General features: G+C 44.6%; 1 protein-coding gene across 1 annotated transcript; it reads left to right on the top strand.

Moving 5' to 3' along the window:
- The first annotated feature begins 784 nt into the window (after nucleotides 1-784).
- tent5c (terminal nucleotidyltransferase 5C) lies at nucleotides 785-6,439 on the top strand. Its single transcript, XM_068704619.1, has 2 exons — nucleotides 785-925; nucleotides 1,820-6,439. Exon 2 carries the CDS (start codon nucleotides 1,843-1,845, stop codon nucleotides 2,992-2,994), a length of 1,152 nt encoding a protein of 383 aa, XP_068560720.1. The 5' UTR covers nucleotides 785-925; nucleotides 1,820-1,842; the 3' UTR covers nucleotides 2,995-6,439.
- Nucleotides 6,440-13,683: the final 7,244 nt, after the last annotated feature.

Below are 13,683 nucleotides of genomic sequence, written 5' to 3'. Positions count from 1 at the left end.
GTGTTTATTGTTTCAAAGTTGGAGTTTTGATATATTCTTAAAATTCATTAAAAAAATTCAGTTATATTGGGGATAACTTAAATTAATTTACATGTATGTAAAATTTACCATATATAATAAATACATTTACAATGAATACAATGTATGTATTTATGTTCAAAATGTCAACTCAACACGATATATATTTAATTTATGTTTAATTGTATGTCTGATTATGAGTTATTATTGAATAAATTACATTTGTTTAAAATTATTGATATATTTTTTTTCCAATTTATGTGAATATAGATTTGATGTATATATATACATTTATTTATTTATTTATTTGTTTATAAAGTGTAACATTTCGATGTATGCTTCTTTAATCTTTATAAATAATTTCAACTGAATTCAACTGAGCTCCACCTGCCAAGAGACAGGGTCCATGATTACTATGGCAACGCAAAAAAACCTCGGCGACCAATCAGATGCGTCGCTCGGCGCATTAGTACAAAACCAAACTCCCCTGATCTTTTTTACGCCTGTGTGATCCGCCGTTGATGAAAGTTTGGACTTCTTTTTTTTAAAAGGGTAAATATACACATTTGATGTTTTCTATTTTCCACCACACAACGCTTTATAATGTTAATATTGTACTTTGAAAATCGTAAAAGCGACGCTACATAGACGAAGAGAGGAGGGACTATATTGTGCCACGGCTGCGCATCTATTTTCTTCAGTGGGTCGTACTTTGGCTGTATAAATCAAGCGTGTCTGCGCGTGCAGGTTCAAATACTGACTTCTGCTGACTACAGACTTCTGCTCCTCAGCTTGCGAGCGTCACACGTGTTCAGTCTCTCAGACGTTGGTGGATTATGTGAAGTTAACTTCTTCTCTTTCTGACGTTCAACGCTTTCTGAGGTCGCTTTTTTTAAGGGGGAAAAATGTACGTATTGCTCTCTTTTTTCTCTCTCTGTCAAGCTGTGTTTGTTCATTCCGTAGGTTAGGAAAGTTACGTTAGAAAACCTTAACGCTAAATTAATTTTAAAAAAGTTTACCCACAGTCGTTTACTCCATAAACCACGTGACATCAGTTATTTGTGACGTCAGACGCACGATTTTCCGTTTTATTGATGATTTCAAACGTGACTTTGCGGAATTCATACATTGATGATTCGTCGCCATATGGTTTAAATATTAAGTCAAATGTAAGGGTAATTATATCTTAAACAACATACGTTGACGTACGATAACAGCAGGTGTTTTAAAATGTTATAGCGTTGGTTACCGGTTAACTTACGCTTTAAATGTCGCATTTGTCGCAAAGTCTGCTGGAGCAGGTAATTACCGTAACGTGTGTATTAAACGTGTACGTAAAACTTACTTTACGGTGTTTTTTTATTTTTTTATTTAGTAAAACACGGTTTAAACTTAAAATAAAAGCCAGACTCACGCGCGGTGAGCTGTTCTAGAAGCCTCAAGAGCTCTGTGCTTTTTATACTGCGCGTGTTTGTGTGTTAACGGAGCGCGAGCAGCTTGTCTCGTGCTCACATTCTGCTGCGCTCGTGCCGACTGGCTCATGATGCTGCTACTTGTTCCATGAGATATTTTAACAGCTGGCAAGCTGTGATTTATAATACTCTTATTATATTAAGTTGTGACTTGTGTTGATGATGATTGTTAAATCTGCTGCAGTGTTCTTATATTGTGAAGAAAAAAAAAATAGTTTTAATGTGTGATTTGTAGTTTTTATCTGTATTTTTTTTTTATTATTATTTGTAGTCTCTCTTTTTTTTTTGTGCCTTAACTACCATGTGTTTTCTCTCCCCTGTCGTCTCAGTTGATCTGAACTTTGTTGAGAAGATGGATAACCAGGAGGAATCAAAGAGTAGTTCGGTCAGTGTCCTCAGCTGGGACCAGGTGAGCCGGCTCAACGAGGTCCTGACGGAGGTGGTTCCCGTTCACGGACGGGGGAACTTCCCCACCTTGGAGGTGCGGCTGAAGGACATCGTGTCCCGGGTGAGGTCCCGCCTGGAGCTCAGCGGCATCAGGGTGAAGGACGTCCGGCTCAACGGCTCCACGGCCAGCCACGTGCTGGTGCAGGACGTCGGCTGGAGCTACAAGGACCTGGACGTCATCTTCAGGGTGGACCTGCCGCACGAGGCCGAGTTCCGGCTCATCAAGGACGTGGTGCTGGGCACCCTGCTGGACTTCCTGCCCGAGGGCGTGAACAAGGAGAAGATCACGCCCATGACCCTCAGGGAGGCGTACGTCCAGAAGCTGGTGAAGGTGAACACGGAGCAGGACCGCTGGAGCCTCATCTCGCTCTCCAACAACAACGGCCGCAACGTGGAGCTGAAGTTCGTGGACTCGATACGCCGGCAGTTTGAGTTCAGCGTGGACTCCTTTCAGATCGTGCTGGACTCCATGCTCTCGTACTACGAGCTGGCTCAGACGCCGATGTCGCCGGCGTTCCACCCGACGGTGAGCGGCGAGAGCGTGTACGGGGACTACGCCGCGGCGCTGAGCCACCTGAGCGACAAGCTCATCGCCACCAAGCGGCCCGAGGAGATCCGCGGCGGCGGCCTGCTCAAGTACTGCAACCTGCTGGTGCGGGACTTCCGGCCCGCCAGCGAGGAGGAGTTCAAGGCCCTGGAGCGCTACATGTGCTCGCGCTTCTTCATCGACTTCCCCGACATCGGCGAGCAGCAGCGCAAGGTGGAGGCCTACCTCCAGAGCCACTTCGTGGGCGAGGAGAAGAGCAAGTACGACTACCTCATGATCCTGCGGCGGGTGGTCAACGAGAGCACGGTGTGCCTGATGGGCCACGAGCGGCGCCAGACGCTCCACCTCATCTCGTTGATGGCGTTCCGGGTGCTGGCGGAGCAGAACGCCATCCCGGACGCGTCCTGCGTCACCTGCTACTACCAGCCGGCGCCGTACGTCCGAGACCACAACTTCAGCAACTACTACGTGGCCAACCAGAACATTCCAACATGGCTGCCATGTAACTGACGCAAATAAAAAAATAAAAAAAAAACAACGCAAAAAAACAAGTGGAAGTGCTGCTGCTTTTGAGAAGAGAGGAGGAATTTAAAAAAAAATACTTCCCCCCCCCCCCCCCCCCCCCCCCCCCCCACTGAAAAAAAAATATTGAGGCAATAAATACTTTGTTCCTCTCGAGGCACAACTCTATTCAAGTGGACAAGTGTTTTGCTTTTGGGATCCTTTCCTATTCCTCATCTAGTGGTCTTCTAGCTCATTGAATAGAAAGTGACATTTTTAAGCGTTTTTCTTTTCTCATCATGTTTGATTGTTTCCCTGTTTAACGGAGTTTTGTGCCTTAACCTCCAGGTGTTACCCTCCCCTAAATGAGTTAATTATGGGCTATATTTTGCAACAAAAAATGGGGTAAAATAACATGTTATATAGCCTTGAATTTGGTTTCCCCCTCCTGTGAGTAGAAAAAAAGATAAAAATGTAAAAAGGCAGAAAAAAAGTGTAAAATGGTATTATTGGGGGGAAAAAGGGTAATATAAAAAAAAAAAAAAGGAGCACCAGTGTTTAAAATGTTGTTCACTGGGGAGGGAAGAAAGGTGTCACATTAATAATCATCAGAGTATATGAAGGAGAGTCGATTTGTTTTGATTCATTTTGACTTGGTCTCCTTATATGAACGCCGGTCAGTGCCTGTGATCTGTAAACGATGCAAGAAAATTAATGTGCGTCATATTTTTTTATTTCCCCCCCCGCTGTGACTGCGGGCGTAGGACGACCCGGGTCACTCGGCCCGGTACTCCTCAGTGAGACCTGTCGGGAGGCCGTGCTGCCGGCCTCGTTTTGCCTGGAAGCGAGAGAGTCCTGGACGTGACTAACCTCCTTTAAAGGAGCAGCACATGGCGGACCCCGCCAGGGCCGTCCCAAACCCCCCCACTCCTCTCAAAACCATTACAGGAGCTCTGAAATGGGATTCCTCCTCTGACGCAGCTCGCTGACCGGCTGTCAAACTACAGCCCGTCTATAATTATCCTTTCTTTTTTTTTTTTTTTTTTTTTCTTTTTTTTTTTTGTGGCCCTACCACCTTACATGTGTGGACGGGGTGCCGAGTCACTTCCTGTCCACGTTTGAACCCCTTTTGTGGGCATCGGATGGCTCACACTCACACCAGAGGAGTGCTACTGGTATGCAGAGAGGAACGCCGGTCAGGCTCTTACAAACCTATGAATTACTATTTGTAGCTGGGTCTATTATTAGCCGTTCATTCTGAACTGAGCTCAGTCGTCTGTCCGGAGTTAAACTAGAGAGGCTTCTCTTTACCCTCTTGTGTCTTTCTGACCCTCGTTAGTCCTGCTTCACTGGCTCTTTTGTCTTTTTTTAGACCAGATAACCAGGATCATCTGGCCGGCCCACATCATGCTAGAAGAACTGGTTGCGTGGGCGGTCAGTTTGTCCTGGTCTGCGGGTCACACCCGCCGCCGCGGTCAGGACATGAACTTTGGTTTGGGAAGCTATCGTAGTGTGGGTTTTTTTGGGGGGGGGGGGGGGGGTTGTTTTTTTGTTTTTTTTTGTTTTGTTTTTCTCTGAGGTGCCACTCACACGGTGTCTCTCTGGACCAAAGTCACAACCAGCAACCGGAGCACTCAAGTGCCTGTTTTAAAAAAAAAAAAAAAAAAAAAAAAAAAAAAAAAAAAAATGGTGATCAGGAGGGAAGCATCTCTGTCTTCTCCTCCTCAGCCTCTTTACTTTTACTCCCTCTCTGTCTTTGAGCCACTGGCGGCCATGTTGACCTTCCGACTATTCTAAACGCTCGTTATATATTCACCCCCCCCCCCCCCCATTGTTTTTTATTTAATGGACCGCCCCGCATTTTGTAGCTCCGACGCAAACTTTGTTCTGCCGACACTTTGGTCCCCATCCACACCAAAGCAATAATACCTCCTGGTGCACTGAGGGGCCACGAAGGGCCCAGTAGCTTTGGGGGGGTTGTGGGGGGGGTCACCCAGCAGAGACCCCCATGCTAACAGAAGCACTTTAAAGAGGCCTTGTTTTACTCCAAAAAGGGATGTAAATAAGCTAATGTGGTCGATTGCTGGACCTGGTTCTCAGGGACATGATGTTTTTGGGTTTTTTTTTTTTGTCTTGACATTGTCCCCTCCTAATACCCCCCCCCTCTCCTCCTCCCCCTCTTAATTTGGTTTCCTTTCCTAACTCTCTCTCCTCTTCTTACCCCTAAAAACTGCAGGGTCTTATTGGAGTAGATCAGGAGCCCTGAAGGTCGCCAGCAGACCTCAGCTCTGGTTTTAGGGTTCATCATGTTGCTCTGGAAGCCTTCATCATCATCATCCTCCTCATCACTGTTTTAGTGATCTTGTTTGAAAGCCGGGGGGGGGGAGAAAACATTGATTTATTATTTCAAAGAAGAATCTCAAATCATTCCCCAGTTTAGTTCCTCCCCTCTGAGTGGTGAGGATGATGATGGTGAGGATGATGATGGTGAGTTGGAACGTTTAAAGACCAGCAGCGTCAGAAGTCTCTGTCGTCGTCTTCTTGAGCTCTTTGTTCGTTGACGTCTCTTTAGTGAGCGACGTCAGAGAGGGTTCAACAGAACTAACTGGGCTTCTTGTGGTTCAGTGTAGTGGAACCCTCTGGTCTCTGCTCTGGTCTCTCTCTGTGTTTACGGTTGTAGTTTTTTGTTAAGTGGAAGCTTGACCTCCCGTCCCTCTAGATGAGAGCGGGGGTGATGTATGAATGTTCATGTGTGACCCTTTGTGAAGGAAGAAGACGAAACAAACAAAAAGATGATGATGATGATGATGATGAAGTGTATTTTGCCTTCTTTCTTTTTACCCCACTTTTTCTTTTTTTTATGCTGTAAACTACGTCTCTCTCTCTCTCTCCTCGCCTTTGATCGTCCCACTTAGTTTGGGCCTTTGTTTGTTAGTACAGCGTGGGTTTTTTGTTTTAATTCATGACGCCTGTAGATGTATTCTTTGCTTGGGGGGGTGAGATGTTTAGTGGTGATGCTTGTTCTTCATCAGAGGTGTGTGTGTGTGTGTGTGTGTGTGTGTGTGTGTGTGTGTGTGTGTGTGTGTGTGTGTGTGTGTGTGTGTGTGTGTGTGTGTGTGTGTGTGTGTGTGTGTGTGTGTGTGTGTGTGTGTGTGTGTGTGTGTGTGTGTGTGTTTGCGTGCTTGCGTGCTTGTTGCTATATAAGGAAAAAAAAAAGTTGGGGAAAGTATTAAATTTGTCGCACTATATAAATATATATTTTGAAATAGTACAAAAAGAGCCTTTTTTTTTTTTTTTTTTGGTGACTAAGAGTTTGATGGTTACAACTATTTCTACTATTTCATTTTTCAGGACTTTTACCTCACTTGAGTGTTTTCCTTTTGACTGTACATGTACATCAGGAAACATGTGTTTGAAGAGGAAACGAATATGAATAAAGAGTATTAAATGCAAACGATGCTTCAGCTGTTTCTGTCGACCGAGAACCTGACGTGTGGACATTTGTTATCTTTAATAGTATTTAAAGGTGTTTATGTGTAAAATAATGTTTAATAAATACTGCTTCTTCTATTTAAACTTAAACAAACCTTACAACGTTTACGGCCACACCTTAAACGTTTAAACCTTTTGTTTCAGGTATTATATTCTGTCCAGACTAAAATGCAACTTATTAATAATAATTATTCATTTTTGGGCCGATGTATTTCAGCTGCATTGCTTGGAAGATATTTTAAAAGCCTCATTAGAAAGGCGAACAAATAGACAATATCATACCTTTTAGTAAAGATTATATATTTTTTTTATTTAAATACTGCTGTGTGTGACGGTGACTTGGAGGAACGACTAGCAGCACGTTTAGGGACGACTTTACAATGTGAAGCAGTGCAGCAATAACTCAGCAGGACAAATAAAAGCTTAACACAATAAAACCGAGTAAACAGAGCAGCAGGGACATCCTGAAGAACACGAGCTGAGCAGGAACTGTGAAGGAGGAGAAGAGGTCCTCACATTTCATCTCTTTGTAGACGTTTCGTCTCTTTGTAAACATTTGTCTCTTTGTAGACATTTCGTCTCTTTGGTCGTTTTGTGTCTCCTAATAGTCACTTTAAATAGCTTTGTAGTTTTGTATCTCTTGGTAGTTGCTTTGTGTCTCTTTGTGGTTGTTTCGCCCCATTTCGTAGTCACTGTGAGTCACTTTGTCTCTTTGTAGTTGCTTTGAGTCTCTAGTCTTTTTGTATCTTTGTAGTGGTTTTATGTTTCTTTAGTGTCATTTTGAGTCTCCTCCTGGTTGGTATGTTTCTCTTTGTGAGACATGTTCTAGGTGAAGACCAGGGGGGCCCCTGACACTCTGGGGCCCCTGGACCTGTGCCTGGATGGCCTGTTTATGAGAATACATATTTCACCTTTGAACGCACTTACAGAAAGTAGTGTTAACACGTTTCTGTTCCTGTGCCGTTTATGTCTCTCCTGACTCCTCCTCCTCTTTCTTTGTGGGCGTCCCGACGATGACTTTCACCCGAGATGTTTTCCATCTTCATCACCGGGAAGCGGTTAGCGGGGAGATCAGTCAGCTCAGCACTCAGAACTTTAAATCCACTTCAGTGGAAAACACTCCCCCCCCCCCCCCCCCCACGCCAGAGTTTTTATTGGCTAATAAAAAGCCTGGGCATCGCTGTAGTGAACAGGAGTACTTCAAAGCAGCCGAGTCTATACGGCCCTTCAGCCTCTCCATACACTCACATCTCCACACTGTTCGTTAATCATTCATTTCCCCCTTTTTATTTTAGCTTGCAGTAAAAGTAAGAGTGTGTTTCCTCCCCCCCCCCACCCCCCAGACACCCTGAGTCACTAGCTGCCATTCATAAAACACATCTTATCTGCAGGAGATGACTCACCGTGTTGACTCTGACGCAGTGATGTGCCCTTAACGACCTCTGTGGTCTCTCCGTCCGCAAGCTCTGCTTCACGCAGCGCAGTAATCCTTCATTTGTTTCATCAGCGCCTCGTGTTATTTGTGGTTTTCCTGTGAATAAAGCTGCAACAATTCCTACAAGTTCTTATCTTCCATCCTTCCCTGAAATGCAGTTGTTACAATTATATATATATATTTGATTGTACAAATGTTGCTTTAGGGTCCGTTTCAGCAACACTTTTCTCAACTTTTATAACTTGCAGAAGTTGGGTGTGATATTTGATAATGAAACTGTAAATCTCTTGTTCTTCTTCATGGACTTCCGTTGTTTTACTGAGAGACGTGATGATCTGATGTACTGAGAAATCACATTACAGACAGATGTCTTGGCTGAACCCGGTTTCCTTCTTCCATTGTTCCCTTTCACTCCGGCTAATTCACAGAAACACGCTGTCAACGGATTTAATTGGTTCATAGTAGAAAAGAAGAAGAAATCAAAAACCCCCCCTCATGATTCAAAGGTTATCTTTATTATCACTGGACTGCTCAACGGAATGCAGACTGCGGTCCAATTTTTAGATGGAAAAACGCACATAAAAAAGTAATAAAACTATATCATATGCAGAGGAGGAGAGCCTGGTGGTTCTGCAGCTGGGTGAACCGGTTTGTGGCTGTGGTGGGTTTTGTCCTTTTAATATCACTTCAGCTCTTCACAGGCACCTCCTGTCACCAATACCACTGTTGCTGGGCGGTTTTAGTCGATGCCAGTTTGTAATGTTTGCAGTCGGATGCTTTCCTGATTGACGAGTTGGTTTCTCAGATTCCAGGACAGAATTTCCAGCATGCAGGTTGTTCTCTTCCTCGTAGCAGGTTGTTTTTTTAAGTTCCTTCTTCCTTCTGTGTGTTGGCAGCTGTCGAATATTGTTTTGTTAATATCGCTGCATCTGGAGGACTCTGTCTGTCTGTCCTAGCTTCTTCTTCATCATCATTGTCTTCCCAGACTGCAGTTCTTATCCCTTTAAACTCAGCCTGTGTATAAAGTTTATTCACGTTTGTCCACAGCTCGCTCCCTTTTCCTTTGATTGATTGAGTCGTCACTTCTTTCTCAGTCACGCTTAAATGACTCGTTTCAGAGTTTCAGAGGTGCAAACAGAGCGAAGAGACCACCGGCCTCCATGAGGGAGTTTCGGGGCCTCTACAAAACCACACAAACCCCCCTCCCCTCCCTCTCCCCCTGTACGTGAAAACACAATTTCACACACACACACACACACACACACACACACACACACACACACACACACACACACACACACACACACACACACACACACACAAAAACCCCTCCAGCAGTGTCCGGCCAGCTCAAACAATGCTCGTTTTCTGGAAAAATACTGATAGAAGTATGCGGGGGGGGGGGGGGGGGGGGGGGTGAGAGACAATGGACAGTTAACACAGAGCAGAGAGAATGTGGGGGAGTCGCCGTCCATCTCTCTGTGGTTCACACACCTGCCACACGGACTCTGAGTGCTGCAGGGGTGACGTAGCGGAACTGTTTGCATCCAGCATTTGTAGCTACGCCTACGACTAAAGCATGCGCCCACGAAATCATTTTAATTCACATGAAGGAGGAAGCATGAAGACATGATGCAGCTTGATCTACAGCAGCTGCTGACTTTTCTATTTTAATTTTGACTTTATCGACAACATTCCTCTGCAGAGTCCAACAGTATGAATGTCTGTCTTGTGTCTTTCAAAGATCCGCTATCTGTGTGTTTAACAGGCAGCAATATTTGCTGAGTGGGCGATTTATTTTTCTGTTTTACTACGCCCACTGCTGTCCCGCTGTGTGGGACAGATTAGAACGATTAGTCATTACTAGAACCCTCTGTGTTCCAGGAGTCGTCGTTGTAACCGTGACGCTATGAAGCAGAAACCATTTTTTTATGTTCTTCATCAGGAACAAAATGACGCCTATTTACATTGGCCTTGTAGCTGAGCATGGGTCAATGACTGAACCGGCCTACTGGGCCCAAGCCCAGAGAGTTCACCTACAACATGTAACTCAAAGAGACACACAATGAGCACAAACAAACTTAAAACGACTACAAAGAGACACATAGAGACATACAACGACTATGAAAAGGGGAAAAACAACCACAAAGAGACTCAAAATTACAATAAAAAGATGCAAAACTACAACAAAAAGACAACAAATAAACTACAAATAGACACAGACATAAAAAAACAGACCAAAAAACACAGTCACAAAGAAACTCACAATGACTATGAAAAAGGGTGAGACAACTATGAAGTCACCAAAAACAACTACAAAGACACACAAACTACAAAGAGACATAACTGCAAAGTGACACAAAGACACAAAAACAACCACAAAGAGACTCAAAAAGATGATATGACTATAACGAGACACAAATACAACAAAAAGACACAACCAGGCTATAAAGAGACAGAGAAACCTACAAAGTGACCACAAAGAGACATAAAATGACCATAAAGAGTCCAAAAAACAACCACAAAGAGACACAAAACAACTACAAAGGGACACAAAGAGACACACAAGGACTGTGAAAAGGGGTAAAACACCCAGAAATAGACTGAAAATGACTACAAATAGACACAAACCTTTAAAGAGATATAAAACAGCTACACAGAGATTCAAAACAAGAACAAAAAGAGGCTGATCAACGAGGACATCTTTCTGTCTTTCTATGTACGAGAGGTGCCGGGACCTTCTGCATGTCTGTGTCCAGCAGCCCGTTGTCTCGTGGTCTGCAGCGGAGTGTGTTGCCACCACTTAAAAAGGAACTCGCTTGTGCAGCAGATAAGGCGTGGAGAAAGAAAATGCTTTCACGTCCTCCCCGCCCCGTCCTGTCGGCGGATTGATTAGCACTCGGCCCAATTAAAATCTGATGTGCAGAACGGGAGATCCCAGAGAAACCTCATCAGCAGCCATGCGAACGATCCAAAGGTAATGAGACGCCGCACCGACAGCATCTGTTTTCTTGGACAACGGTTTTGCTGATTATGTGTTTGTGTGTGTGTGTGTGTGTGTGTGTGTGTGTGTGTGTGTGTGTGTGTGTGTGTGTGTGTGTTTCATTTGTTCATGTGAGGGAGTAACTGCAGTGCAGATGGAACCTGATGTCTGGTTGTCCTGGCGGAGGATGAGCTGCAGTGTTGACTGGACCTAAGCTGCTTCTGCCCGCTGTGAAGCCCTGGACCACCGACTCCAGTTTTAGTTTTATTAATACGTACGTGATGTCCTGGAGCAAAGGCAGCGAGATAGTTCAGGCAATCGAGTCGCGTTTCGATGCTACAGTCGAGCGTGACGAGCCCCGACGAGAACCATGTTCAAAACACCTCCTGCTCCGCCAATGCTGCTTCGCTGCTCCGCCAATATGTCTCTGCAAAGACCCGTGCTGCAGGGAGGTCAAGTCCACCAAGGTCACTGCGATGTTTGAAGACTCTGGAGATTAGGAGCGGGTGATTCTCATTCCAAGCCCCAATTTTTATGCTAAAAAAGGTGTTTTTTCGACGTGAATCGCGCTAAACGTGCCGGATAGGGGGGGCGTGGCTTATTGCCCTGGAAAAAATAACCAATATTTCTGCTTAGTACGTGTTCCCAGATATCCTGGGAAACTAAACGCCGTCAAGTCTGGGTTCATAGCATAGTATTAGGAAGCAATAGGGGTCAGATTGGCATCTACATTAGGGGGGGTCAGGGTCGGGGTCCTGAAGCGAGGTTCCCAACCACACGGGGTTCCCCCTCCAGCGGTGGCCCTTTAGAGCGGGCCTGGAGTACATTATTGAGTTATCCTGAGCCGGTCTCACGTGTCGGTTTTGGGGGGTGCGTTCGTTACCGAGGTCAGAGGTTTATTGAACAAGCCGTCTGCCAGCCCCAACTTTTCTGAGCTGGCAAAAAAGATCTCACACTATGATCAAAACATATTACTTTACAGTAATAATACAAGGTGGATCTTGTTTGGAACAGCCTCGAACCAAAAGTACATTATGAGTCCTTCAAGAATTTAACTCTTCTTGAAAGATCAGGTTCACAGTATTTTCACGTGTGCATGAAAACACCAAGATCTCCGTCACGCAAATGTGCAAAACAACTCCACCTGCAGCAGCCATCACAGCCTGAAGTACCACTAGACCCACTAAACAAATGAACGTATGAAAATGAGAGTGAGAAGTCGAGCAACTCTTGTAAACTGTCTCCACACCCGTCAGGAATCAAGCAAGCTGTGCAAACATCAACACCCCCCCCCCGAGAAACAGGTGATGGGTGGTGAGTGGAGGACCAACCTGTGGCTGAAACAGAGAAAGACAGAAAAGAGAGAGAGAGAGAGAGAAAGAGGATTCAGCTTGTTTTCATGTTCCTTTCCACGCACCAGCGGCTTGTTTCCCAGAAAGACTTGCAGTAAACCCCCAGCAGACAAACACTCACACTGATGGATTACTGGACGGGCCTAACAGACACTAGACAAACATTGAACACTACAAAGAGACGCAAAGCAACTGCAAAGAGACACAAAATAACCACAAAGACACATAAAAACTACTACAAAGAGACATAAAAAGACCACAAAGAGACACAAAAAGACCACAAAGAAACACTAAATGACCACAAAGAGACACAAAGTGAACACAAAGAGACACAAAAAGACCACAAAGAAACACTAAATGACCACAAAGAGACACAAAGTGAACACAAAGAGACACAAAAAGACCACAAAGAAACACTAAATGACCACAAAGAGACACAAAGTGAACACAAAGAGACAAAGTGACCAAAGAGAAACAAAACAACCACAAAGAGACACAAAACGACTACAAAGAGACACAAAAAGACCACAAAGTGACAAAATAACCACAAAGAGACACAAAAAGACCACAAAGAGACACAAATTGAACACAGAGACAAAAAAAGACCACAAAGAGACCACAAAGAGACACAAAGTGAACTCAAAGAGACACAAAAGACTACAAAGAAACACTAAATGACCTCAAAGAGACACAAAGTGAACACAAAGAGACAAAGTGACCAAAGAGAAACAAAACAACCACAAAGAAACATAAAAACTACTACAAAGAGACAAAATAACCACAAAGGGACAAAACAACCACAAAGAGACAAAATAACCACAAAGAGACAAAATAACCACAAAGTGAACACAAAGAGGTGATGGTGTCTTTTGCATGTCCATGTCCAGGGGCCCATTGTCTCATAGTCTGCCCATGCACAGACACACACACACACACAGACACACACACACACACACACACACACACACACACACACACACACACAGACACACACACACCACCTTCTACCCATCAATCTATGTAAAACCTACATCCACAGCCCCACAGATCTCGTGCCAAGCATGATTAGATCGGCGTTCCTGTGCGTACGTCTCACCACCAGATTTATGAGACATCAGATATGTGTGTTCCACGTCCCGCATATTTCCAGCGCAGACAGAAAGAGAGCCTCAGCATCCGTCCGACTGCGTTTGTGTCCGACTCCCCTAAAACTCTGTGAGCACATGTTGGATCGGGAGTTTGTTTCTGCGCTCCGACTGTACTCTGACATGCGGTTCTCGTTATATTGCCCTCAGACCTCTTCTTTCAGGGCGTCTGATCGGCTTCCAGGCGAATACGAAAATGGGCCTTTTTTTTTCTTCTTCTGTCAAACAGCCTGTCACTCACACCGGGCCTGGACTGCAGAGTGAAGAACAGAGGTCAGATAAGGTAATCAT

The sequence above is a fragment of the Cebidichthys violaceus genome, unplaced genomic scaffold, assembly GCF_023349555.1.
Source record: "Cebidichthys violaceus isolate CVI_PGR_0920_01 unplaced genomic scaffold, fCebVio1.0.p SCAF_97, whole genome shotgun sequence".
NCBI lineage: Eukaryota > Metazoa > Chordata > Actinopteri > Perciformes > Stichaeidae > Cebidichthys > Cebidichthys violaceus.
The sequence above is the reverse complement of the archived record's forward strand: the minus strand, read 5'-3'. Positions and strand labels throughout refer to the sequence as shown.